This window comes from Polyodon spathula, chromosome 5 (assembly GCF_017654505.1).
Source record: "Polyodon spathula isolate WHYD16114869_AA chromosome 5, ASM1765450v1, whole genome shotgun sequence".
In the NCBI taxonomy this organism is placed as follows: Eukaryota; Metazoa; Chordata; class Actinopteri; order Acipenseriformes; family Polyodontidae; genus Polyodon; species Polyodon spathula.
Genome location: NC_054538.1, coordinates 22,070,789 through 22,098,735, shown reverse-complemented (window position 1 = coordinate 22,098,735; position 27,947 = coordinate 22,070,789). Strand labels below are relative to the sequence as shown.

The 27,947-nt window shown below is 35.5% G+C and overlaps 1 protein-coding gene across 7 annotated transcripts in view; it reads left to right on the top strand.

Moving 5' to 3' along the window:
- The window catches only part of LOC121315731 (regulating synaptic membrane exocytosis protein 1-like), a 162,728-nt gene that overhangs the window by 76,255 nt on the left and 58,526 nt on the right, over positions 1-27,947 (top strand). For 3 of the 7 annotated variants that reach the window (XM_041250089.1, XM_041250087.1, XM_041250086.1), the window contains exons 1-7: positions 15,267-15,412; positions 15,744-15,897; positions 17,015-17,086; positions 18,235-18,394; positions 20,881-21,003; positions 22,466-22,528; positions 26,462-26,551. In XM_041250089.1, coding sequence (XP_041106023.1) covers positions 15,347-15,412; positions 15,744-15,897; positions 17,015-17,086; positions 18,235-18,394; positions 20,881-21,003; positions 22,466-22,528; positions 26,462-26,551 — 728 coding nt within the window. In that variant the 5' untranslated portion in view covers positions 15,267-15,346. Of the gene's footprint in view, positions 1-2,581; positions 2,636-8,465; positions 8,534-9,672; positions 9,784-10,123; positions 10,224-11,076; positions 11,201-13,608; positions 13,656-13,826; positions 13,940-14,934; positions 15,062-15,236; positions 15,413-15,743; positions 15,898-17,014; positions 17,087-18,234; positions 18,395-20,880; positions 21,004-22,465; positions 22,529-26,461; positions 26,552-27,947 lie in introns of those variants that run through there. The other 4 variants (XM_041250094.1, XM_041250088.1, XM_041250090.1 and 1 more) reach the window with 4 other exon arrangements.

Below are 27,947 nucleotides of genomic sequence, written 5' to 3'. Positions count from 1 at the left end.
CCCGCATGGAAACTCAGTGATTGATATAAAGTACAGTATACAGTACTCTGTTACACAAAATGTGTTATTCACTAGAGTACAAGTACAGTAACAGTTTTATTATTGACATCAAATTCCAGGTTCCCAGACTTGCCACAAGGTCCTGTTGTAAAATAAACTTTGTGGTTAAGTTGGGAAGCAACTGCTGCACCACTAGAACAACAAAATACTAAATAGTACAATATGCTGTTGTTTTTTTATTTTATTTTTTACGTTATTTTACATTTTCACAAATCTAGGAGTTATCTATTTAAACTGTATATAAAGTTGAACGGTAAAAGGTAGTATTTGCAAATATTTGTGGAGCCCAATTCCAGGGGATGTCACATTACACTCTGTTTATTTTCACACAAAAAACAGAACAGCAGCCAGTGAGGCTTTTAAAAGGTCACTTTGTTAAAACACATTGTTGCTGAAATATAAATATGTAAGTGCCATGCAGTACATCTGGCGTTTTAACTTACAACATGCACAGTATAATATTCATCTGAGCTCAGAGGAGACTGCAGACTTGAATTCCTCGCTTTGTTCAGTTTAACATACAAGAAGAGTGGGCTCCAGTTGTTTGTCATACAGTACAACTTAGTAAGTTCTCCTTGTTTGTAGTGAATGATAGTGGATATTTGATTGTTAATAAAAACAACTGGGGTATAACTTGTGCTAGGTTTAGATGTGCTATTTTGTCTTCGTTTAGACATGATAAGACTGTAAAGAATGTTCTGTGCTTTGATGAGGAACTTTAAGTATTTTTCATTACCAACCTAGATATTAGAGATACAGTTTATTCTGTACTTTCTTGCATGGAGGTAATGGAGGCACCTAAATGCCCTTACATTCAACACGTCGGTATGTCCTTACGATGAATCATCAATTTTGCTGCAAGACTTTGTTCCACATGCACATTACAGACTGAAACAAAGAAAGACACCCTTCCATTTATGGCATTTCATTAGATTGCATTGTGTTGTTTCATTAGATTGCGTTGTGATGTTTCATTAGATTGCATTGTGTTGTTTCATCAGATTGCGTTGTGGTGTTTCATCAGATTGTATTGTGGTATTTCAATAGATTGTATTGTGGTATTTCATTAGATTGCATTGTGGTGTTTCGTTAGATTGCATTGTGGTGTTTCATCAGATTGCGTTGTGATGTTTCATCAGATTGTATTGTGGTATTTCATTAGATTGCATTGTGGTGTTTCATTAGATTGCATTGTGGTGTTTCATTAGATTGCATTGTGGTGTTTCATTAGATTGTATTGTGGTATTTCATTAGATTGCATTGTGGTGTTTCATCAGATTGCATTATCAGATTGCATTGTGGTGTTTCATTTGCATTATCAGATTGCATTGTGGTGTTTCGTTAGATTGCATTTTGGTGTTTCATTAGATTGCATTGTGGTGTTTCATTAGATTGCATTGTGATGTTTCATCAGATTGCATTATGGTGTTTCATCAGATTGCATTATGGTGTTTCATCAGATTGCATTTTGGTGTTTCATCAGATTGCATTTTGGTGTTTCATTAGATTGCATTGTGGTGTTTCATTAGCTGTAAGACACTAAGCAACATGTTTGTTATTCATTTCTTCAATAAAGAAAGTCTGAATTTCTTATTCTCATTGATGGCTTCTTTGGGGGTGTACAAGATGTACATTTCTGCACCCGTAAGAGGAAGTGTAATCTATTACTGCTGCCCTGGGAAATGCAATATTAAATGGCAATAATATCTGCTGCACAGGTATTGATTGCTGCGATGCTCTAGGTTGTGCGTTCTTTTTTTTTTACTGCACTAGCAGCATACAGCAAAAGCATTCATTTACTGTGAGCCGCAGAGGGAAGTCAGAATGTATGTCTTGCTAGACAGTTGATTTTGGTCTGATCGAATCTTTAGTGTCTTTCCTAGTAGGAAAGCGTATTGAGCTTCTCACACTGTACCTGTGGATTACCATGCTAATCAATAATTAGCATTATTGATCACTGCATTACCCTGCAGAGATTTGTTTTGATTACGGTTACATTTCTGACCTCGTTGTCTGCTGTCACACTGCTTTACTCTGAAAACAATAAATGCAGGCAATGTGATCTGGCTTGGTTGTGAGTAAATAGTGTTGAGGTTTCCACACATACTAGATCTGCTGACCACATTTCTATTTGGAAATTGAACTCCTGCACATTCACAGCAATGTTTGCTGGGGTTCTTCCGTTTCTGCTAAACACTTTGAACTCCGGGACAGGTAAGCTAATACAACCTGGGCTGATCTATTAATATTGTGCCATTGCACTTTTGTGTTGTTTGTGTTTAAAATGTTGTTTAGCATTAATATTTTATGTATTGATTTGTCACAGTGTAACACTCAGAACTTGAAAACATTCTAAAAGCATAGTTAGAACTTAAAAAGTTAAGTTGAAGAAACAATGATAGAAACTAATGATAAAATGTGATGTTGTTTTCAAGATGTAATTTAATGTTGTAAAGCTTATAGTGCACGTTAGTTTTAAAAGAAAATGGCTAAATGATCCTGTTATGTCTGGTATTTTCAGCTGCTGTCTTTGGCAGAAGACAGTTGGGTTGCCCATCTTCCGAACAATGCTGTGGTTAGTAGACTTCTGAGTCCTCTCTTTAAATATTTGTCTGTGTTTGTTTTTGTTACAATCTGTGCTACTTACAGAATATCACAATTATTTTCACTGTCATAACTAGTGAAGAACATGCAGCAGTCCATAGAGTACTATAATATTAGTTTGGTGTGAAACAATTTCCTTTTTTTATTCATTATTATTATTATTATTATTATTATTATTATTATTATTATTATTATTATTTTTAGTCTCTTTAAAATAATCTCTATGTAAAATTTTATAGTAATGAATTGGTGGTTAGATACACTAGTTTTGTTTTACAATACATGAACAAAATTAAAAACCATTATGTGATTTTTTCTGGAAAGCACATTTTCTACTTGATTTCTCACAGTAAAGTAAATCTGTAAAACACACTTCTTAACCTGTGCTCATAATTTGGGATACGAAGTGTATTAAACAGAAGTATTGAAAGGTAAAGCTGGTGATTTGTTTGTAAAGAGAATACTAAAATGAAAATTAACTTCTGTGATTGAACCATGCTTTCCCCTTCCATGCCAATCCCTTCTCTGTACTCACTGGTAACTTTATGTCTGAAAATAGAGATTACATCTGGTTTTAAAAAATCTAATTTAGCCTGAGCACCCCCCCCCCCCCCCCCCCCCCTCCCCCTCTCCTCTTGTGGTGGATTTTTATAAACACGTGCTTTTTTTAATAATGACATTTTTTATTTTAAAACTAATGTGACAAAAACAGTATACATCTATTGTTAAATATATCCTTTCACAAAAGACACTTGACACATTTGTCTACTAGACTAATATGTTTCTCTCAGTATAACTATTGTTGTTACTTTAACAAGCAAGAAGCTATAAACAGCACCTGCTTTTAGACAACACAATGTTTTTTTTTTTTTTTTTTTTTTTTATTTCAAAATGCAGCTGTAGTGAGTGGTATGTTAGATATCATGTGCCATCCAAACTCTGTGCTGTCAAGCAAAAATGTGCCCAGGCAGACTTTTACATTTGTTTGTGGTGCGAAGGGTAGTTTGCAAATAGTCAGATACTATGTTGCTTTATATAGCTATGCTGTTGTATTTCTGAAATGGGACAAAACAACAGCATAGATCAGCAGTGTTTTAGAAATAGGTCAGCTACGCTGTTATGTAACTTGTGGGATATATAAACCAGTAAGCTTGCTTGAAACGGGCAGGCTGGAATACAGAAGTCACTTGCATGTTACTTTAAAGCTAGAATTTGAGTTTTATGGTGGTGAACTGTCCGTTTATCAAGAGTAAGCCCTAAAGTATTTAGCAATTGTGATTTTCATCCCATTCTAAATTTGTTATAATAATTATAGTACAGAGCTGTATTAGTATTCCACTAGCAGACTGTGAACACTGGGAATACATTGATAAAATAATGAAGCAGGTCAATGATGGTTGTACAAATGTACAGTGTGGAAGATTGTGACTAGGCATTGGAGGAAAGGAGCCTGCTTATTGGAAGAAAGAAAGTCCTTTTTTTCTCTACCTTCCAGTAATAGACTATGAGGATACAATATTCTATATCAGAATGCATTTACAGTGAAATGGGGTAACCTAAATACTTTGTTAATGCTCACAAATGACTTCTCATCGGGCTCAGTTCTACTGGCTTTAACTCATGATTTATTTAAATAATGCTTTTCAAAGTCTGCTTTTATAAATAAGATACAGTAAAATATTAATGAGGCTTATTACTGTAGCTAGACTGTTGTTAACGAAACCAACAACACTCTAGAAGAGTTTCTTCAACTGAAGTTTTATTATAAAAACATTTTGAACTGTATGTAACTGATGAGTTAACACTTCCTGAATAGGGCCTATTGTTACATGTATAAACAATTGAACTGGACAAGTTTGGTGTTGGTATGTGTGACAGGATGCCTTTGTGGTGACGTCAGGCCAGGAAGTAGACAGACAACAGTGCTGGGATATGAAATGCATCGATGAGCTGATTTAATAACAAATAAAAAGATTTAACAAAACACTAAACAAAACCCTCGGCACATTGGCCTAAACAAACAGACAAACAAACAGTGGACGAACCCAAGCAAGTATTGTGCAGGTCCTCCCACACGAGGAGCAATTATTATTCCTTTGACTTTTAATTATTTCTCCTCTCTCTCTCTCCTGTTCTCCACCCAAACCTGTGTGCGTGAAACACTGACTCTTTTATGCAGCTGTATCGAGACTCGATTGCTAATCAGTCATTCAATTGAATCTCAGCACAGTCTGCACGTGAACTAATTTGTGCACTCCCTATGCTCACATATTGATACACATTTTATCTGCACGTGAAGTGATTTTGCAATCCCCTTTATAAATCACTTGTGCTACATAACCCACATTATACCCTGTGCACCAATACATACACATCAACAATAACACAACACATAAAACATAAAACACAAAAATACACACAGGGGCGGGGCACCCTACCACAGTATATCAAAGGAATGTACACACAGTCACTAGTAGTAAATAGAGTAGGCTTGACTGAAATGTGCTTACATGATCAACATCTGTAATTGGAACATTATGTGTACATTATGTATTTATTGATCATTAAGAATATCAATATATTTATAGGGTCCATTTTTTATTTTTAGCTGGACCAAGGAAGCAGGGCATTGTATTTTTGCATGTTTAATGTTTTTAACATGTGTGTAAATGTTTACGACAACTTTTAGCACTAAGACTGGAACATTATTTTTCTAGAAGTTTGATTTCATCCTGCTATACTTTTCTAGATTTTGGAGATGCATGTTCCAAGTGTGGAACACCTGGAGAGGGTAGGCCAGGGCCAGTCTTAAATCTCAGCAGCAAGCCAAACTTGCCATATAGCTCAATTAATAAAGACTTTCTTTGGGCTTTCTAACATCTAGTATTGAATCCTAGTGTTAGAAAGTCTTTTTAATAATGTACAGCAGCTGGAATGGAATCTTTTTACTGCTGGTTTCACTGACAGCGATAAGCACTAATCTTGGACTCTTTAGTGTTACCTTAGATAAGGTGAAACCAGGCCTCTGAGTAAAGATTAAGAATTCATCATTTGATTTTGATATATCAGCTTTACTGTGTGAAAGATGTAACATTCAGTGCAGGTGTGGACAAGAGGTTCTTCAGTACAGTAACTATTAATTTTAGTCATAACATGGTGCACTGAATTCATGCGATGCACCTGTTCTATTTTAATTCCAAAAATACCATTGGTATTAGCATCTGCTTATCATGGTTACATTTCCTATACATTTTAACACCATGCAAGAAAAGCAGATGGGAAACCCACAACTGAGTAATTTGTTTCTGATTCTGAAATGTTTTAGAAGCAGTTTGTTAACATGATTAATATTCTAGTAATATTTTTAGTAATGAAATTGTAGTCACAGTGTGGCCAGTTTTAAAGTCACTACTCCTGCATTTGCATATTCAAACAAGTCATCATAGTTTAGTACAGCAGAGAAGGCTACGATAATTGATTCGAAATCTTATCTGCTGCCAATGACTTTGTCACACACCACATGAACCTTATTCTGCTGGCTTACTTCCCCCCCTGAGTGGTTTACTTCTAAACATGTTGAAAAAGACTCCCATTCTTTCTTAAGTTAATCCTCTTACTGACACTTATTATGTGGGTCATGGTTCATGGGCTATCTGACTGACTTTCCAAGCCTTTCCATGCCGTTACTTGTCAAGGAGAGTAATCAGTTAACGCAAATACTAAATGTCAGACAGGGAGACTTAATGTGATAATAGGAGTTAATTCAGCATATGCAGCAATAGTTAATGGATGATGTGAGGTACTGTGTGAGGTAAAAAATCAATGTATTGTAATACTCCTATGTAGGTCTTCATATCTCCTATGTAGAACTTAAATGTAGATATAAAGCCCTACATAGGATATCTCTCTCTCTCTCTCTCTCTCTCTCTCTCTCTCTCTCTCTCTCTCTCTCTCTCTCTCTTACTTAGCGAGTGAATATATATATATATATATATCTATATATATATATATATATATTATATATATATATATATATATATATATGTATATTATATATATATATATATATATATATATATATATATATATATATATATATATATATATATATATATATATATATACTATTATCATATATATTACTATCATGACAAAATTGAATTCATTAAATTTGGATGGACAAAGCTGAATTTACATTATATATTACATTATATATGCTAGAACAGATGATTATTTCTAAAAGCAAAAATAGGACTGTACAAAAAATTACAGTTTCTAGTGTATTACAAATAGGGCTTCTGTTTTTTGGTTTTTAATACATTTCATTTGTGTAAATTGTTTGTTTTTGGGGCTTTCAATTTTTATGTTCTGTATGAAATTATTGTTTTCGTTTACTTCCCAAAATTCCTGGGCTTTTTTCTGTCACAATATGTATTAACTTGACAGCACTTCTACACTTCACCTATCTTCTTTCTTTGCTGTCTTCCACAATGAAATCCTTATTTTAATGGACATATTCTGTGGTTTAGGCATTTTACACCACAAATTGCAATTATGTCTTAAATTCCATGAGCGTGTAAGTACTCCCCATGGAACTGTACTATAGCTTTAAATATCACAAGCGAGAAGAATCCTCTGCTCTAGTAATTGTAATCTTGTTTTAAATCTTGAACATGTGTTACAGTCCTCCAATAGAAATGTAGGAATTTGCTGCCACTCAGCAGTTGGGGTGGGTTTAACCCTTTGCAGTCCATTTATTCAGCACTTGTCAGGCGCATCAGGTCCAATTTATTTTCACATATGCTGTTTATTTTACGCGCACTGTTTAATATTTTTTTTCAGAGTAAAACTGGTTTAAAAGGCATTGCATGGCAAAATGGCATCAGTACTGCATTTCCAGGCAAGCCTCACCTCTTGCTCGCTGTATTTTTCACATACCTCTTTATAGACGTGCATACTGATATATCCTCTCCTGATCACTCGTTTTATCACCAAACTCCTCAATAATGCCATGTCATTATTGTATTACTATAACATCTCAAAAAGCTCTGCAAATGTCTGTGACATTCTTTGAGTGCTGGATGCGGAAGCAGCTCTCTCCTTTGTTTGTGTCCATGTTATCTCTGTGGTGCATGGGGCTATCAGATACGCCCTTTTTCAGCTTCATTCAGCTCCTATCAGTCTCACTCAGCCATTGAAAGGTTTCCTCAGCTTTTTCCGGAGGAAAAACGACTAGAGACCTGTGCTTTACGACTTTTTGATGATGTCGGACAGGATCCGACACCGGACTGGAAAGGGAAAATTGTAATGTGAGACCTGGTCCTACATAGGACCACAAAGGGTTACAGTATTCAGAATGAATCAGTGCGAGATACAAGTCAGGAAGGCGGGACATTGCCAACTTTTTGTTGGTTACTGTGTTTTATTTTTATTTTTCACAGGAAAAGGGGTCAAGTCAACTGACGAGTAACCATTTCCAGTTTTTTTCCCCAGTGTTTATTGGATATACACCGATTTCATTGTTTTTTATATTGGGGTTGTTTATCGTTTTTTATCGCTTAAAGACGAAAATCAGAAGCCCTAATTAAAACCAGTATATAGAAGGAGAGTACTGGGCAGGAGTATAATGAAATTGATCTAGTACAGCACCAACCCTGGACCATAAACAATGGGTTGAAGGCATGCCTATGGCCCACTTTGTTATACAATGCATTAGGAAAATATGTACTGTGTATTTTGACCTAATCATTTGAGGAGCATGTATTTCATCAAGGTTTCTACTTTTCACATATTTGTTGCAGGTGACTGGGACTGTTTCCCATTGGACACTGCCATCTGGCACGTTAGTGATACTTCACCAATAAATACGGTAAGTTCTCTCAAGCCCTTGTTGTTACTTATCACATTTATTTTCCTTTAGATTTCACCATTTCACTGTTGATGCAATTTAATGTCACTGTTTTAACAGTATACCCATATCCTTGCTTTCATTTCACATTATTCACATTGCTCAATACACCTCTTCCTCTGCCTGTACCCCCCTGGCACCAGGGGCTGCTGGCGGGTCCTCCCATCAAGCCTGGCCCACTTCGCTCGGTACAGGTCAGTAATCACATGCCTGGCATGGCCGTACACGCTGTAAAGGGGTACGCCACTTAGTAGAGGTGGGTGTGCTTTAGGAAACTGATTAGAGATTTACTTTTTCCATGAAAAAAAAATTCTGAAATTCAGAACTACTGCAAATAACCATATGGATATCCAATAATTTGCAGATGGTCCAAAAACACAACAAATTTTGTGGGAACAGACACGTAGTATCTGGTTGCTGTAGGAAGGCGCTCTACTTGGATGTAATTCTAAGTTTAAATGTAATAAAATAAAAATACACAATGTAATAACTCTGCCTGCATATGTCGTACAGTAATTCATTTGCAGTTAACTTGTTATTACACTATATATATATATATATATATATATATATATATATATATATATATATATATATATATATATATATATATATATATTTATGACTTTCATAGCCATTCCATGCTTTTCTTTTACCATACTTTTACTAGTCTTTGTGCTGTTACCTGCATGGCTTTACTTTGCATAATTATGCCTTGCTGCAAGATAAACACATGGTAATAGAGGTAATAGAGGAATTATTTAAGTCTTAGCGAGATTAATGAGTTGCTCAATTAATAATAAAGTGTGAGAGTACTGCTTTCTCTTTTTTCAAACAATGTGAGGCCAGGCAAAGTACACACTTTCTAGTCTCTCACTTGAACAGCTCAACACTTCTAAAATAGAACAGAAAGCATTATCTAAGTGCAGGGCGTGACCTGTGCAATTAAACATGTGCCAAGATAATTACAATGTGAATCATGCTGGTAATTGATAGCACTGTTAAACCAAGAGAGGTATTGGGTATCTTGATGTTTTGTGTTTTTTAGACGGATATTTGTTTTCTGTAATAGAATTAAATCAATACCTTCTTATCTACAGCATCCTGTTACATGGCAGCCATCCAAAGAAGGTGATCATTTAATTGGACGCATTATTCTAAGCAAGAGAACAACTATGACAAAAGAGTCAGGTGCATTACTAGGTTTAAAAGTAAGTATGTTAATTGCAGTACATTAACAAAGCAAAATAAGGAAAAAAAAAAAAAAAACATTTGATTTATAATCAAACTAAATCCTGAAAATTAAGTATATACCATATAATATTACAAATGCATTAGTTTAGAGGACTTTGCATTTTTTTCTTTTGCTTAACACTGGTTATTCTTTCTTTTGTTACACCCTGGTGAAGAAACAAGGTACCAGCAGTGCATTTAATAAACATATTTTTACATTTTTACTGAACTATTATAGTTAGCAAGCGTCTGAGATCTTTTGAACACTGGGGTTTATTGGAGACAGCATTGCTATGTGATCTTTGTTGGTTGATCTAGGTTGTTGGGGGGAAGATTACGGAAACAGGAAGATTTGGTGCCTTCATCACCAAAGTAAAGAGAGGAAGCTTAGCAGACGTTGTTGGCCACTTAAGAGCAGGTATGCGTTGATCATCTGTGTTCCTAAAACCCAAATAGCATTTTTGTACATTTTGTCCCATATGACATGAAATTGTAGTCGTAGTGTGGCCAGTTTTAAAGTCACTACTCCTGCATTTGCATATTCAAACAAATCAGCATAGTTTAGTACAGCAATTAAGTCTACAATAATTAATTCTAAATCTGATTAACCTATTCTGCTGGCTTACTCATTTGCCCTCTGACTGGTTTACTTCTAATCATGTTGAAAAAGACTCCCTCTTCCCATACTTTCACCACGATGTATTACTGTGTACTTAAGAGTCCTGGAGAATGCCAGTGTTCCTAACACAGATGTGGTAATCAACATGGCAAGCCAATACTCAGATAGTCTGAGAGTGAGCTTAGTACCTTGCATGTTGCCAGTCTAGATCTTAACCAGTGTATAAAAGAGCCAGGATTGTTTGGATAAGAAGTTACAGACTTTCTGTTGCTTTCTTGTGCACAGCCTAATTTACACAAGAGGTCAGTCTTGTACCAACTCTTACTGTATGCATCACCCCCTAACCAGTTGCATAACAGTATTGTACTGATGTTAGCTGAGCAATAAATTCTCTGCAGCAATATGCCAGAATCTCCTAAAATAATTATTCATCTTCCAGTATCGCTGTAAAGCTGCACAATCTAACAGGTAAAAGTTGTTATTGATTCAAATATAAAATATGCGTGTTCCAGGTGAATGTTTTATAAAAACTGTCATTATTTCTATCATTATTTAAAATTAATTTGGTATGTTGTAATGTAGTACAGAATTTTCACTTTTGTGTAAAGAAGGCAACTATTTGCAGAAAATAACTCGAGTTGTGTGTTGAAAGGTGACGAGGTGCTGCAATGGAACGGCAAGCCATTACCTGGAGCGACAGAAAAAGAAGTTTACAATATCATTCTGGAGTCCAAATCAGAACCTCAAGTTGAAATAGTAGTTTCAAGGCCAATTGGGTAAGGTATTAATGTCCTTTTACATTGTTACACTTTAAATATGTTAATAGTAAAAGCTTCAGTATGCTGCATGTAAAAATAATAGCTTGAACTAGAGGGTTGCCACCTGGCTCCATAATCTCGGGACACTAAAACAGGCCCAGTTTTTCAACTGACCTCTCTAAACTGGAAATTAATTGATTTTATTCAACGTGTAAAGTCAGTGTGAATTGTGTGATCTGTCGATAAATGAATGAGCTTGCTGATTTGCTTTTTCTCTGATTGAGTGGGATTGTATGAAGCAGAAAGAAATATTAAATAAAGAAAAACTTAACCACAAGGTTAAATTTAAAAGCGTGCAGGTGAGTGCAAATTTCTCTATGATGACAGAATTGCACTATTTTCATAGATATTGTTAACCGTATAAAAATTTCAAGCAATAGTATTTTAGTTTGCTCATCCGATAGAATCACCACCAAAATTAAATAATTAAATACATCTATGGAAGCCTCTCAAGCAATTCACAGTCATTTTACCTGTTGATTAAAATTGGTTCATTTGTGGTTTAGAGGTGACTTGTAAAACCAGACCTGTCAGGTGGCAACCGTATTTCTGAAACAACAGAAGTCTGCCAAAATTGTAATCTGCTGCGTTAAAAAACTGTTTGAAAAAATGTGTCTGGGCAGATGGGAAAACAGCAGCATCATCAGCAAAGTGGCAACCTTCGTGGGGAGCTCTGATCTCTTCCTCTCTGCTTTCCCTGGCAGGCATCCGTTCACTGTTTGTGCATGCTAGAAGATCTGTTTTCAACCCTGGCAGATTTGTAACATACAATATGTGCATATGAAAATATTTATGCACTGGGTTGGATTGTGAGCATATGTGGTCATTTCCTTAGAGACATCCTGCCTTTTTCAGGAGGAGTACAGAGGATTTCTTTGAGGGAATTTGGTCTGGGCAGCAGGTGTAATTACCCTGCTTTCATTAAGTCTCAAACACTACTTTCAGTACTTTGTTTTAGGCACTCTCAAATTGTATTTTGAATAACACAGTTATCAAGTCACCTCTGTATACAGAATCTCCCCATATTTGTTGTCTGTAGGTACTTTCCATCAGACAGGAACAAACTGATTTTGGAGACATAATTATTCAACTGTTGCAGTTTTGATGCTTGTTCTAAAGCAACAATGATTAGAGTAGACATGCTGTTTGAAATGTTCCCTGTGTGAATGCAGTATGCCAGCTTTTGTTGCAGGGCTTTATTGGAGTAATCATGCAAAAGGGGGCCTTTTCACGCTAAATTAAAAGCTGTAATCTGTTTAAGAAAAACGCTAGCACTACAAATCCACATTATAATAGGATGAGTGATATAAAGCTTGGCATTGACTATACTGCTTGTGGTGTTGCTGTTTTCTAGATTAGTTTTGGCTTTTATCATGAGCACAACACATGCAGAACAGTGTGTTTTACTGTATGTCATTACAAACAAGCATATTGTTATTCCATGCAATGTTGAAACAATACTACACTTGTTTTCCCTATATAGCTGCCACAGCTTTTCCAAAACAGACTTATGTTTTTGTATTCATTTACATTTTTGTTTAAAAATATTTTGTATATGTTTTTCTATAAATATATTCTTTACATATTTTATTTCCTGTGTTTTATTGTTTTTTTTTTTCCTTTCTCTTGATTTTTTTTTTCTAAATCATAAGATGTATTCGTCGGTTTCTTTCCAAAAACTTCTTGAGAAAAGTGTACAAAGCCTATCAGTAAGTAAACTGTATAGCTTTGGTAGTCTGAACATCTCCATTTTCCGTTTCTAACTGACTGCTTTGACAGCAGCAGGCAACAGTCTATATTTATAGTTGCTGATCGGTTATAAAGCAGTGGGCCTCTGCAGAATCTCTCATTAAGACATTTCTAGTCTCGGTGCTTGAAAATTGTGGCTTTCAAGGGTGTCCTATTTTCTCCTGAAAAATGGGAAATGAAAGGTCTGAGTACAATAACGCATTCCTCAAACACGAGCAATGCATTTAAATGGGAGTTTTCATATAAACAAATGTTCTGTGTTCTAATAAAATAGCATGGAACATAAGTTACATGTAATGACAAACACATTAAGAGACTGTGCCCTGGAATCCAAACTTGCTGTAAAATGGCCAAGTAAATGTAAAATAATTGGGGCATGCAGCTATATTAGAATGAATAATTGTATCTGCATTTGAAGAAATTGGATTCATTTGATAGTGAGTATTGCCTGATGTTGGTGTTCACTGTGTTGTCTGCCCCCTTCCCATGTTACTGCATTAAAACGACTGTGTTGCAGGATATTCCCCCTTCATGTGTAAACATTTTTGTGGTACATTTAGTGGCTGAAAATAAACTTTGTGTTGGTATTATGATTTGTGTTTCTTTCTGAATTACAGAGATATTCCAAGAATCCCAGAAACGTCTCACCCTCCACTAGAATCTAGTAAGTTTACAAAAAAAAAAAAACATTACAAAGTAAAGATACTTTTTAAAAATGACCCATATTCTTATGGGTATCAGTAACTAGTATGTTAAGAAAGATCTATATTTTTCTGAAGAAATAAAAAAGGAGTATATGTTTTTATTCTAGTATACACTTTTTTTCTATTGCCAGGTTCAAGTTCTTTTGAGTCTCAGAAAATGGAGAGACCATCTATTTCTGTTATATCCCCAACTAGTCCCGGAACCCTAAAAGATGCACCCCAGGTCCTACCAGGACAGCTTTCTGTAAGAATATCATGCTTTATCTGTGCATTAAAGGTGTAACAGCCGTGGCTTTCTCACCTCATATTAGCATGGCAACGTTCTCAGAAGTCCCTTATTGTTTTGTTGCTGATATTTTTGTTTTCCTCGCACAGTTGCTGTATGTTCACTTCCTGTGTCACAGTAGAGCCTCAGAGTTACAAACACCACATGTACAAACTGACCAGTCAACCTAACTGACCACTTGAAACTGGACACAGGGCTCCTGTTTGCCGTAAAAGATGTGAAGATCATTACTTTTTGTTTTCTTATTATTATTTGTACTGGCAGACTGTTAATACAGTACTCGTATATGAAATAATTGAAAGAATTAAACATTTCAGAGTTACACCCTGCATTCCTTATGTGTTCTTAACTTTGGGTTTTTACTTATATAGGCAATAGAGAAACTACATACAGTCCTATAACGTGTAAAACAGGAATACATGGGCCGTGCTTCCATCAGACCTGTAACTTTTGAGGAAAAAAAATCAAAAGCAAAACAATGACAGTGTTATGCTAATGTGAAGGATTTTTTGTTTTTAATTAAAGTTAAAAGTAAAAAAGAAGAAAAAAGACAAGTACTGTAGCCCAGATGTATTTGTCTTCTTCTGTAAACATCTCTATACTGCAAGAGACGTACTGTCATTTCTAGGTTAATTAACTGAAAATAAACATCCTTATTAAATGATAAATGTGCTTTTCAAAGTAAAATGATACTCCACCCAGTCAAAGTTATACTGTTATTGGTCTCAATCTCTCTCTCTCTCTCTCTCTCTCTCTCTCTCTCTCTCTCTCTCTCTCTCTCTCTGTATCTTGTTCCAAAAACATTTTTAAATCTGTTGTTATTCAAGCATCACGAAGCAGTCATATCTTTATTCTCCACATAAAACTTTTTTGACAACATTCTTTAACTATGGCTTTTTGAATTATTTGTAGTTGCTTGTTTGCCTGAACACCAATGTTTATATATTTTCTAGGTAAAGCTGTGGTACGACAAAGTAGGACATCAGCTAATAGTAAACGTGCTTCAGGCAACGGACCTCCCGTCGAGAATGGATGGCCGGCCAAGAAACCCATATGTTAAAATGTATTTCCTTCCAGATCCTCATTGGAATATTATATTCATATGGATATATTATTATATTATATATATATATATATATATATATATATATATATATATATATATATATATATATATATATATATATATATATATATATTTATTTTTATAGATGACCATGGAATGCTGTGCAATTAACTTGGTGCTGCATTTGTTTTAGTGACAAAAGTAAAAGGAGGACCAAAACAGTTAAGAAAAGCTTAGAGCCCAAGTGGAACCAAACCTTTATCTATTCCCATGTGCATCGGAGGGACTTCCGAGAACGGATGTTGGAAATCACTGTCTGGGACCAACCTAGAGTACAAGAGGAACACAGTGAATTTCTTGGCGAGGTACCATACAGCTAACCTACAAAAAAAAAAAAATGAGATGTACTTATAAGTTTTTATAAATATACTTTTTCAGACACTTTGTTATTCATGAAACAATTCTAGGCTGTTTAAAGGTACCAACAAGAGTGGAGGACAGTATTGTGAGTGCCAGGTAAAAGTTAAAACTTTGTAAATAGGGCCAACAAAATATGTTTGCCTCTGCTGATTTTTTAAGAAAATGAAACTACTGGAGTTATCGCTTTCCAGTCCATTACATTTTAAATAAAGCCTGGCAGGCAAGATCTTTAGATTTAAACAGCACCATTTGTAACAACAGTGGTGTTTTTTGCAGATCCTAATAGAGCTGGAGACAGCCCTGTTGGACGATGAACCACATTGGTATAAACTCCAGACACATGACGTATCTTCACTACCTCTGCCTCAGCCATCACCTTATATGCCACGGAGACATGTGCACGGGGAAAGCCCTTGTAAAAAGTTGCAAAGTAAGTGTTCTAATCCCTGTGGTAGCCCCCGTGTCAATTCATTTAAATAAGGCAGTCGGGAGGTAGGTTGATGTCATTGATCTCTACCTGCCATTGCAACATGTAAGATTACGCTGTAGTGATCCACGATAAACAATGTTGAAAATGATAAGTACAAGGTGGACAACAGTGACTGTTTTATGAATATGTACTGTATTTCAGACAAGACAGACATAAATATGGGGGTATTGCTTAATTAATTTTCACAGATTTTTTTAATATATATTACCCCCCACCCCCACTCCCCTCCTCTGGAAATTTCCAAAAGTGAATCTTGTGAAAGTTCCAACTGAAATAAATCTATCAAGCTCGGCTCTATCCCTCACTGTTGTCGACATCAGAAAACTACATCAGGGGTCAGCAAACGTCCCGTTCAGAACAGTCTGCAGAGGCCCAGGAGGGAATGAGCACCTATCCCAGGCAGTTCTTTAGGTGTGGAGGGGAACCAATTGGCTGCCAATGTAGTAAGGAAAGAAACATCACTATGTTTCATTGGGCTGTACCTAGTACTACCTGTAGTTTGTTTGGACTGTACATTAGTTCAGTCAGTATATCACTTTTCAACACCAGAATATGTGATACAAATATATATATTATACTATATGGTATTTTGAAAGAAATGCTGTCATATAATTGTTTTAAAACCATAAGTCTTTTTCCTTTCTGCTTTAGTGACTTTATTTTCTTAAATGTCCTTTATTTTTGGCACCTTGTAATTGTCATTTTCAGGTTTTTACGTAGATTAAACAAATGCAACTATGTTAATGAGAAAAAAAAGTGCAAATAAATAGGTCGTAAAGTAGAAAAAAACTTTTTTTAAAAACTCAATACTAAATGTTTAGCAAAACATATATGTTCACTATCTGATACATATCCAGACAGTCATGTTCTATTAGGTAGTAATTATATTGTTTTTAAAAAAAAAAAAAAAAAAAAAACATTTTTAGCAAGCCTTTCTGTAGTAAAGTAAAATGGGAGTGCTGATTTGGGCCCAGGAATATGTGCAAAAGTCATTCTTTTGTGATATGTAATGAATACCCCAGTCGTGTTGCTGTGTGTTTGTCCCATCACTATACAGGATCTCAGCGAATCAGTGATAGTGACATCTCAGATTATGATGTTGCTGATGGTATTGGAGTAGTTTCAAAAGGTGGGTGGGGGGGAAGAGCATGATCAAGTTATTTTAATCTGTAGTTTACAGGACTTGACCAGGAGGCCAGTAATCTAAATGAACAACCCGCAGTAATGCCAGGCACATCGTGGGCTTTAGTAATGCACAAGGAGCCATGGATGTTATTCATTGATGCAACAAAGACATGCATCAACATAATAGAAAAAGAAAAAAACAAACAACTGCAGTCCATTAAATACAACCTTTTACAAATAAACTGTATCTCTTCTCTGATGCAAAGACTGAAAAGTATATGCGTTTTATAGCTTCTGCCTTCCTGCTTAAGCCCTGAAGACAACTAAATAAAACAAAATAGTTCATGCATGACGTTTAAAAGAACATAAACGTCACATGGAATATAACTGTTCTTTTTCTTCTTAACGTTGCATGCATATTGGAGAAAAAGAACAGCCCCCCGAATATTAGCTGTCATTCAGCATGTGCTGCTTTGCAGAATTGTAGATTAACTCAGTCCTAGCATGACTAAATATTCTCATTGCAGTGAATGTTGCATAGCGCTAAACATTATTTTTTGAAGCTGTACTCATGCACAGTTTCTATTACAACTTTGCAATGATTGCAGTTAACCCAAACTTACCTGTTGTGCACTTCCATTCATGTAGAAATGTGTCTGAAATGTGCAGTTTTGAAAGAAACACATGCTGCATGATACCTTGCACTACACGGTAATTCTCTGTTTGTAAGCCGTGCTTTCAGATTTAGTCCTTGGTCAATTCACCTGGAGTGCAAAATTGTCTCCCCCCCCCCCCTTTAATGACTTCTTCTTTCCTGTCAAACAACTGATTGTCATATTGACTGACAGGCTTTCATCCAACATGCTTTGACCCTAAAGACATTGCTAAAGTGAAATGACCCAGAATTGGATGTGTAAATGATTTCCTGGGGAAGGCATGGGAACTGAGAGTTTTCTTTAATGTAATGTAATCCCGGATACTATGTCTGCTATAACCTGTGTTTCTTTAAAATGTAAGATCTGTTAAGATCTATGTAGCCAATGGAAGTGAAAAACAGTTGCGATTTAAGAAATTAAGTTATTAGGTGCAATAACTTTTAAGCTAACACATGATTGTAACTGCATTTTTTTTTTTTATTTCATTTGTGTCTAGCTACAGAATGTAGATCAAACAATAGAGAAAGTACATCCACTACACTTACTGTGCCAGAACAACAGAGAACAACACATCATCGCTCACGATCCGTTTCTCCTCACCGCGGTGACGACCAGGGCAGGACCCGGTCCCGATTACCAAATGTGCCACTACAGAGGTGCGTCTCCAATCACGTCATTCATAACCTTGCATTTGATTTGCTTTTTTAGTTCCGTTGTCAGAGGAAGTTGGTAGACTGTGAAAAAAGCGTAGTGCTACAAAGATATCACGAAATGTTCCTGTCAGGACAACGGAGGAAGTCAGCACCTCCAGTCACTTTTTTTTTTTTAAATAGAAAAACAATTATTCACTGCCAAACATAAACTATTTTAGTTGTGTAATGGCTGCAGTATTGGATACTGACCTTAGGTTTAGGATTTCGGAGAGGATTATTCATTGTTTTATTAACAATAATATGATAACCAGAGTACAGTGTCCTGACAGGAACATTTCGTGGTACCTTTGTAAGGACAGCGAAAAAAGTAGATATCGCCTTTACTGCGCCTATACGGATTTCTGAAATTAAAGGGAGGGTTCACACCAACTGGCATTTTCTATCTGTGAACTTTAATCATTGAACGCCACGTAGATGGTCGTCTTTGTTTTAAATTTGTAAATATAGCAAACTGTTTTCAACTTTGTGCCAGAATCTTTATTAAAAGCTACATTTTATGTGAAAAATGTTAATGATAACAATTTTTAATATGACATACCATTAGGTATTATAATAGTAGACTGTATTTTTTGGTAATACCTATTATCATTTAATCATAGTGGTTAACTTTACCAGTCTGTTTATAAAAGGCTATTATCTATTTATAAAAATTGAACAGGAATTTGTACGACCCCATCAAAATACAGTGGAAATGATCTCTATTTTTTTAAAGTTGCAATATAGTCTATATATGAATATGGAAACCGTATTCATTATTTTTGTTAATGTATTGTAACAACCCTGAATCTGCTGTAACCACATTCTGGAAGGTTCTGTGACCCAGAGTCAAAGGTTCTGCTGCAGCAGGAGTTTAGGGATGTCAGAGACGGGAGAATCGGTACCAATCAGTTCGTCAATCAGCACCAATCAGGGGCTCAGCTTGCAGCATGAGCGGAACCTGGTTGCAACATTGTTGTCAAAAATCAGGGGTAAAATTGTTGCAACAATGTTTCAAGGGATCAAGAGCTAGAAGTCGTGCATGCTTGGGATTGGTGGCTGGTTCACCGGGGGGCGTGGCCTGGACGAGAGGATAAGTAGCTGAGTGAAGACAGTGGCAGGTTGCTGCAGAACTGAGAGAGAGATTTGGAGAGAACAGCCAAGGAGAGCCACAGAAAAGGGGGACAGGAACAAAGAATGGAACAAACCAGAGACTGCACTTAGTTTGGACTGAGCCTTCCTTCCTTTATTATTTTTCACAGTCTGAGTAGCCCTACACTGCTCAGCTGTATCTGTACCACTGGCTGGTAAAGCAGCACACTTTGCTGGTCAGTATGGAGTCCAGTTGTAACCTCTCATATTATAGCCCAAGAATCTACACAGGGATAATCTGGGAGGGGGGTAGATTTTCAGACTTTACACCGGTTTAATAAACCGCTGCAATCGAGAACCTGAAATACCGGTGTGAGTCTGCCTTCATTCTCACGCAACGCTGCAATATGTATTACACGTACTGTATGGCAATCTAATTAGCTTATTGTTATTGTGGATTTAAAACAAACCTGCATGCAAAAGTAATCAAACCATGTTTCATCAGCAGTGCTTCTCACCCCTGTTGCATTTTTACTTACTGAACCCTAATCACAATAACAGTTATTACAGCTCTTATAAACGTTTACTATAGAAAAATGCATTGCAGACGTAATGCTGTATGTTGAAGCAGTGAGGTATGGTACACTGTATTAAAAACATGGTGAATACACAGGATAACTATTGGAAAACTGAAGATTTACATTGGTAACTTAAAGCAAAAAGTCAGCGTTTGTCAAGGAGTGATTTCAACCACACACAAATATATATTATAACTAAAAACATAATTTGTATAAATTTTTATAATATATATAATATATATATATATATATATCTATATAGCCGTATATATATATATATATATATATATATATATATATATAATTTTGCTAAAAACACATTTCATTAAATATTCAAATACAGCCATTTGTATATATATATATATATATATATATATATATATATATATATATATATATATATATATATATATATATATATAAAATAACATTTTTGATGACAAATATCGCATTTTTAAAGAAGATAACTAATGGCGTTTCGGTCCGAATATTCGTTGAATTTACAACAAACCCTCCATTTGAATTTAGAAATTCGCGCATGCACAGTATAGGCAATATCTTACTTTTTACACGGTCCATCCATTTCCTGTGACGCCGTCACAAAATGTTAGTACTTTCCACTGATAGCATTTTATTCCCAATTTCCCTTATTAAAAATGGCAAGGACAATGATTGTGCCTTCAAGAGTATTTGCCTAATGCATATTCCTGTTTGTGTTGATTATGTAATGCATGCTGCTTTTTAAAATGATTTAAGTCTTACAATCTTAAACTTGCTTTGTAGGAGTTTAGATGAAATTCATCAATCGCGAAGGTCACGTTCTCCCTCTAGATACCATGATGCCTCGAGAAGTCCAGTAGAACACAGGTCTAGGGATATGGACAGTCAGTATTTTTCAGAGGAAAGGTAATATATTGGCTTAAATGCTACGGTTTTTATTTTTGCTGTTTAGAATCCTAACGTTTAGAAATGAGTAAGTGTGGTTCTACGTTCTACGATCAGCTTTTGGTCTTCATTATCTCATGCCTTTCATTTCTGAAGGCCTCGGTTTGAATCAGGCTCAGATCCTGAGTCAGAATAATTTGAATAAGTTAGTCCCAAGTGTCCATAAGTCAACGTCTCCAAAAATGCAACACAATTCAGCACATTTGAAAGTCTATGTTTGAAAGAGGTCCAGAATTATCACAAACGTATACCCTGACTTTTAAAGTCATTACCCTGCATTACCCCCATCTTTATAAACCCAATAAAATAAAAATAATTTTGTGGATTGACACCGTTCCACAACTTCCATCATTTTACCTTTTCAATTAAACAATTTAAAAATATCATTGTAACAGAAACCTGGACTGGAGTTTTGTCCACTTCTGGCCTAAATAAACAATATGATAACAGCATTTACATCTGTGTTTAAGAATAACATTGGTTTACACAACAGTTATGGCACCTTGGTAGAAATGAGTGTCAAGCAGCACATTGTTCAGCTTGACAGTTTAACAGGATCACCCAAACCGTACACCCAAATATGCACCCACTAGATGGCGCTGTTGTACCTCCAGCCTGTCCTGTACATTTACAGTTCTTATGCTTTGTGGAGATATTTTAACAAATGGAAACAGGGAGTTTTATTAGGTTTAAACCACTGCTATAAAACACAGAGTACACGTGTAATACCCAAGTTTAGTTTATCACAAAAAAGCAAGCTAGACAGCATCTAAAAAATGCAAATTGATTGAATCATAGAGTTTCTTTTCCATTTAAAATTGAATTTAGTTAGTATTGTAGGCTTGATGGTGTGGACTATGCTTAGTGCAAACCCGAGTCTAAATGCTTAACATAAGATCTAAACCTAATACAAGTCCCCATTTTCAGTGTTTAAAAAATGTCTTTGGGTACAACTGTAAAATCTTCTAAGGGGCATGAGTTGCTGTCTTGCAACAGGGTTTTTTACCATTAGTTTTACTTGGTGCTTAGCCATCATAGGGGCTGTGCCAGAACAATACATAATTGCAGTATAAATGTACTCCAGCCTAAATGTGCTAAATAAGTTTGCTAAGGTGACAGGGTTTTCAGATATCAGCACTTTTCTGCTTTCTGTACAAAGCTGCTTAATCTGCAGCTGTGAGCGTGAGGCTGTCACGTGTTGTACAGATAGGCTTGTGCCTGGTTATGTTATGCAATATGTTAATTCTTAGCCTGTTTGTGATAATTTAGATGTGTCTAAAGAAAAAAAAAAAGGATTTTTGATTTTTCATTTTGCCCTTTCTTTTTACATTTTCACTAACTCACTGATATACATTTTATTTTTCTGGTTGATTGCTTCATATTTAATTTTATCTATGTCACCCCATACATATTATCTGTGCAGTGAGTTCCTCATGCTGCCCAGAGCAAAACGGGGAAGAAGTGCAGAGTGCCTGAATACTAACAGGTAAATAACTACAAGTGTCTGATAACTTACATGTTGTTTGTTTTTTTTTTAAATCCACACTAAGCCATTAAATATAAAGTACTATGTTTTTTGTACATGCACTAATGACAGTATTTCCTTTAATTTTTTTTCATCTTCATTGAGTAGGTAAACTGATTTTCATTGCCCATCTTAGTTACTGATTCGGTAACTATGTTATTTTCGCAGCTGCTTATACAGGTATCGAGTTGTTATTTGTTAAAGACAGGCATCACATGCAATGGATGCATTTGCTTCTGCAATGTTTGTCCTGGATTCTTCTTTTTTTGTTATATTATTTAGCTACATAAACTGTCTGTGGCTGCAGTCAATCAAAGTCCTGGTGAAAGTCTGCTGTTTTTATTTTGTCCAAAGTCATCATCGTTGTGTTGTAACAGGCAGGAGAATGGGGTTAATTGCAGCAAACAGTCACGCATGATAAGTCCCTTTTTGTTTTTATTATCTGAAGTCAGTTTGACCCTGCACTGTACCATCACAGCAGATCTTGCTTGGATAGTTGGCACATGAAATGTAACTTCCATTTAAACATGATATATCTGGAATCTTTATGTTCAGAAGCTTTTAAATTCTGTCCACAAAGCTGAAGGAATTGTTTAAGTCCTAATGTTCAGTTTGAAGTCTAGAGCAGACCACGTGTAAATTCATACGGCCTCTTATTACAGGGCTACCTACTGTATTACTTTTTAGTCTATTTTAGTGCATTTAGCTTTTGCAGGTTTAAGATAGTCCATGTGGGTTATTTATGACAAACTGTGTCTGTCTGAATTGGAAGTAGCCAACCTGAATCACTTTTAAGTTAGTTGGTGAGGATTAAAGTCAATATGCAGTACATGTCCAATTGGAATCCATAAAAGGGGGGAAAAGGAACATGATGTGAGACAGTTGTAGACAGTTGACAGGCAATATCTGGGTCTAGATTTCAGTCATCTTCTGGGTGCTACTACCTCATTGCTTCTTGAAAATATTTTGTGAAACTTATTTGACTGAAGTTATTATTGCATATCCTTAGATGACACTGTAGCTTGAGAGCCTCAGAAACTAAATTACAACATTCAGCAATTTAGAAGCACTTACTGTAGGAGGTGCAAGGGAAAATAAATTGAGTGGATTTTGTTTGGCTACAGCTATTACTAAATATAGTCTACTGTGGTTTATTTTGTGTATCACATTCCTGTCTATGCATCTGACATAATGTATCTTTTATGATTTTTAATTAATTTATTATGTTACCATAGAAATTGTTTTACTTGGCATGTTTATTTTTATTTTATTTGTGTGTGTGTGTGTGTGTGTGTGTGTGTGTGTGTGTGTGTGTGTGTGTGTGTGTGTGTGTGTGTGTGTGCTTTCTGGCAAACATAAGGAGATCAGTTAGATACAGTAAAAGTTTACCTCCCAAGATGGAGGTAACTTTGGACTTTGTTAGTGAACGCTATTCACAGGAACATATACAGGTAAGGCACAATAAAACATACCAACATTGTGAGGAAAAGTGACATCATCACCAGAAGGCCCATTACATCCCCTGTCAACTTGTTTAACTTTGTCAATGTTTTATAAAACTACCAAAAACTGTAAAAGTGTACCTTACTTTCCACTGCCTACAGTATGACTGTTGTCTTATTATTTTCCATTGGTTTTCCTGTGATTTCTATGTGTTTTAAAGTTTATTTGCCAATGCTACCTATTTAATTGCACCCAGTACACCTCAAACACTGTTTAAATACCTTGGAATACCTCAGCTGTAACTGTTTATAGTGATATCCGGTTATATCGCAATCTTGGAAAGGACTGTTTAAATTTAGCCACCACATCAAGTACCAGAACCTATAACTTGAACATTTTACATTACTATTGGCACAGTATTTTATGTTTCCTTCTGTACTGTGTTTCACTGCTTCATTCAGTATGTTATTTAGTAGCCTAATTACTAGGTCATTTGTGAAATACTATACCATTTGGCCTGCTACATACTGTAAATGTGCAAAGAAAAATTAAACCAATTAAGCTTTAAATGCATGCTAAAGAACTTGTCAGTTAACTTTTTTTTCTCTGCGTGTCTCTTTCTCTTTATATATAGCAGATTTACACGTGGTAGTGTATGTGATTCAAATTGTTACCTTTTTAAGATTAATTAAAATAATACATCAAATAATGACAGTACAGTGATTAAAGTTCCCTATATAGCAGGCCTCCTGTGAAGTCTGTCTACTTACTGTGTAAAGCAGCTTTAAATTTCTATCAGCATTTGGTTACACCAACAATGCCAGACATGGTGTATGGTGGCAGGCTTGTTTTCTCAAAAGCCCAGCTTTGTCATTGGCTCAGACATTGGCCTCTCTGACTGAAGAACCATGAAAAGGTAAACACACACAGTAAACTCTGCTCCTTTATACTGCACACATATTTGCTTCCAGCTCCCAGGGTAAACATAGAACACACTGGCAATGTAAATACTGTTTTAAGACATCTTAACATAATCATGAACCATACATGGTAATCAGTCGACTAGCGTGTGTCTTCAGAGAATGGTTCCAAGTACCTACAGTCCTGTATTAGGACACTGCAGTAGACGGAAGTTAACTGTTAGAAAACTGAAGCACGGGGTCAGTATCTAGATAAATACAGTGTAAATGTGTACTGGGTGCAATGTTTTTTTCTCCGCTTTCTCTTTGGCTTCTCTGTGGATTTAATACATGCCATTTTTAAGGAGCCTATTTCAGTGAGGGAGGCAAGCTAAAGGGCAGTGATTCGGTTTGGTGTGTCCACTCAACAGAAACCATTCGATTCATTTCTTTCGTCTTCCTTTTCTAAAGCATATCAATGTTTCCTCTGTATTGTCTCTCTCTCTCTCTCTCTCTCTCTCTCTCTCTCTCTCTCTCTATATATATATATATATATATACACACACACACACACACACACACACACACACACACACACACACACACATATATATATATATATATATATATATATATATATATATATATATAATTGTTGCTTATGCATGGCTATTTTAAATTTGTATTTTATTTGTGAAGCTCCACTCTACCTGCATGTTTAAAGACCAAATCGCTGATTAGACTGGATACCGCTCAGCCTTGCGATTCCCTTAGCCCGAGAGTGCTGAGATTTACTGATGAAATCATGAATAGGTAAGAGGTAGAGAAAGTGCTTGGATGTTCACAGTTTGCACATCATTATTTGCAGCTAATTGACTGGGATTGTTTAAAGCAGAACATCCTCAAAAGCAGCATTAAAGCTGCAAGTCAGAAATAAGCTATATATTACTAGTATATAAGAACATAAAAAAGTTTACAAACGAAAGGAGGCCATTCAGCCCATCTTGCTCGTTTGGTTGTTAGTAGCTTATTGATCCCAGAATTTCATCAAGCAGCTTCTTGAAGGATCCCAGGGTGTCAGCTTCAACAACATTACAGAGGAGTTGGTTCCAGGCCCTCACAATATGAGTACATACTGTAAAACTGCTACTATATGTGTTCAACATTGAACAAATCAAAAGGTGATATAAAACATGAATTAGGCAATCATTAGGGGAGGGGGAATGGGGTGGGTGTGGTAGACTAAAATATTTAGAATATTCTGATCTACACAAAGTACTAGAAACAAGCAGATTTATCAAGGGCTTTATACCAAAGAAGTTTTTTTGTACAGCCAAAATGATTTACTCTAAGAGTTTATTACAAAGCAGTCTTTCTCATAACAGTCTGTTAAATGCTTTCTACGTTCATCCTATCAAAGTCCTAATTGTTTCTTCTGATCATGTTGTAAGATTACATGGCCTTTATGATTTCCTATCTAACATGCTATTCCCTTTTGTTTTCTTTTTTCCTTCTTTCTCTTCCTCCATTGGATGCTATGCACTGGCACTAGTGATCTACAGCCCTCTCTTGACAGAGTTAGGAGTGCTAGTACCAACTGTTTGAGACCAGATACTAGTTTCCATTCACCAGAACGAGAAAGGTATACATAAAATACTTTTTAATTTATTTGTTCTGTGCTGGTGATTTTAGTTTTTTTTTGTAAGTATTGTAAATATTTTAGATTTTAGTCAACATACAGTAGTAACCACTTTCCGTTTGTTATATTGTATATAAACGTTTCACAATTGCAGTTAAATTGACTGTGAAAGCTATTAACCACTTAGGTTTTCTACCACCTACTATCTACATAATTATAAGTGTCCTTCATATTAGGCCATATTCACAAAGTAGTACCTCATGAGTTATTTGAATCATATTATTTTAAAGTCTGTTTAGAATAATAAAATACAGCTTGATATTTATGAAAGTGATCTGTAGGCTGATGTTGGCTTCTTTCACAATACTCTAGAGCAGTTCCATTTCATTTTATTTCTAATAACAGACTTTGCAATGACATTCTTTAAATAGCTCCTGAGTTAAAGCTCTGTGAAAGCTTTTATTTCTGGCCAGCTTCTGAACCCAAAAGACAAAACAGCATCACACATTTTTCCAACTTAATAACGCTGTGGAGCTTGTGAAAGTTGGGCAAATTTTAACAGAATATTTTCAACAAATCAGACCAAAAACCTGCTGAAAAGCTTTCGAATCCGGTTGGCGTTCTTGTTAATTATTTTTTTTTGTACAGTAGGATCTTAATGAATTATTTGTAACATGTTTGTTTGCTAGTATGTTTATGCTGTATTGCTCATAAGTCACACAAAAATATGTCTTTTATTAAATTTAAAGCAAGGGCAAAATTTGGTTATGAAATAGCAGGACCCTGGATTCACAGTAATTAAGTAAAACTTGTGAACAGTGAATTTGCTTTTGTTTAGCTATTAGACTATTTATCCATTAAACACATGATCTATATTTGTACTTCCATTCATCATTTATATTTTTATAGTGTTTACATTCTTCAGTCATTGAATGCTCTGTATATTTACTTTCTGTGTGTGTGTGTGTGTGTAATTAATCAGAAAAAGTCAAATACAAAGTATCTCAAAAGAGATAAATGTTGTTGGTTTATGTAGTTAGGGGTTCTTATGAAGCTATGTTGTTCATTTACATTACTCATACTTCTCTGTTTTATCATTCCCTTGCCTGTATAAAAAATGGCTTTAGCATTACGCTAGACAGGCAGCATTGCTAAGTGGATAAAGCTGAGGACTGAGAGCCAGGAATGGCCTGGCTTTCAAACCCTGCTCAGCCACTGACCTGCTGTGTGATCCTCCACATTATGGCCTTACTGTCACCCAATACTGTTTATGAAGCCCTAGAAACCAGTGTCTCTATTTAGATGAATAATTTGTATATAGTTTTCTTTCTTTTATGAAGTAAAGCCTGTTCCCGAAATTGTTGCTGCAGGTTTTCATGCCTCCAGACCCAGTTTAATT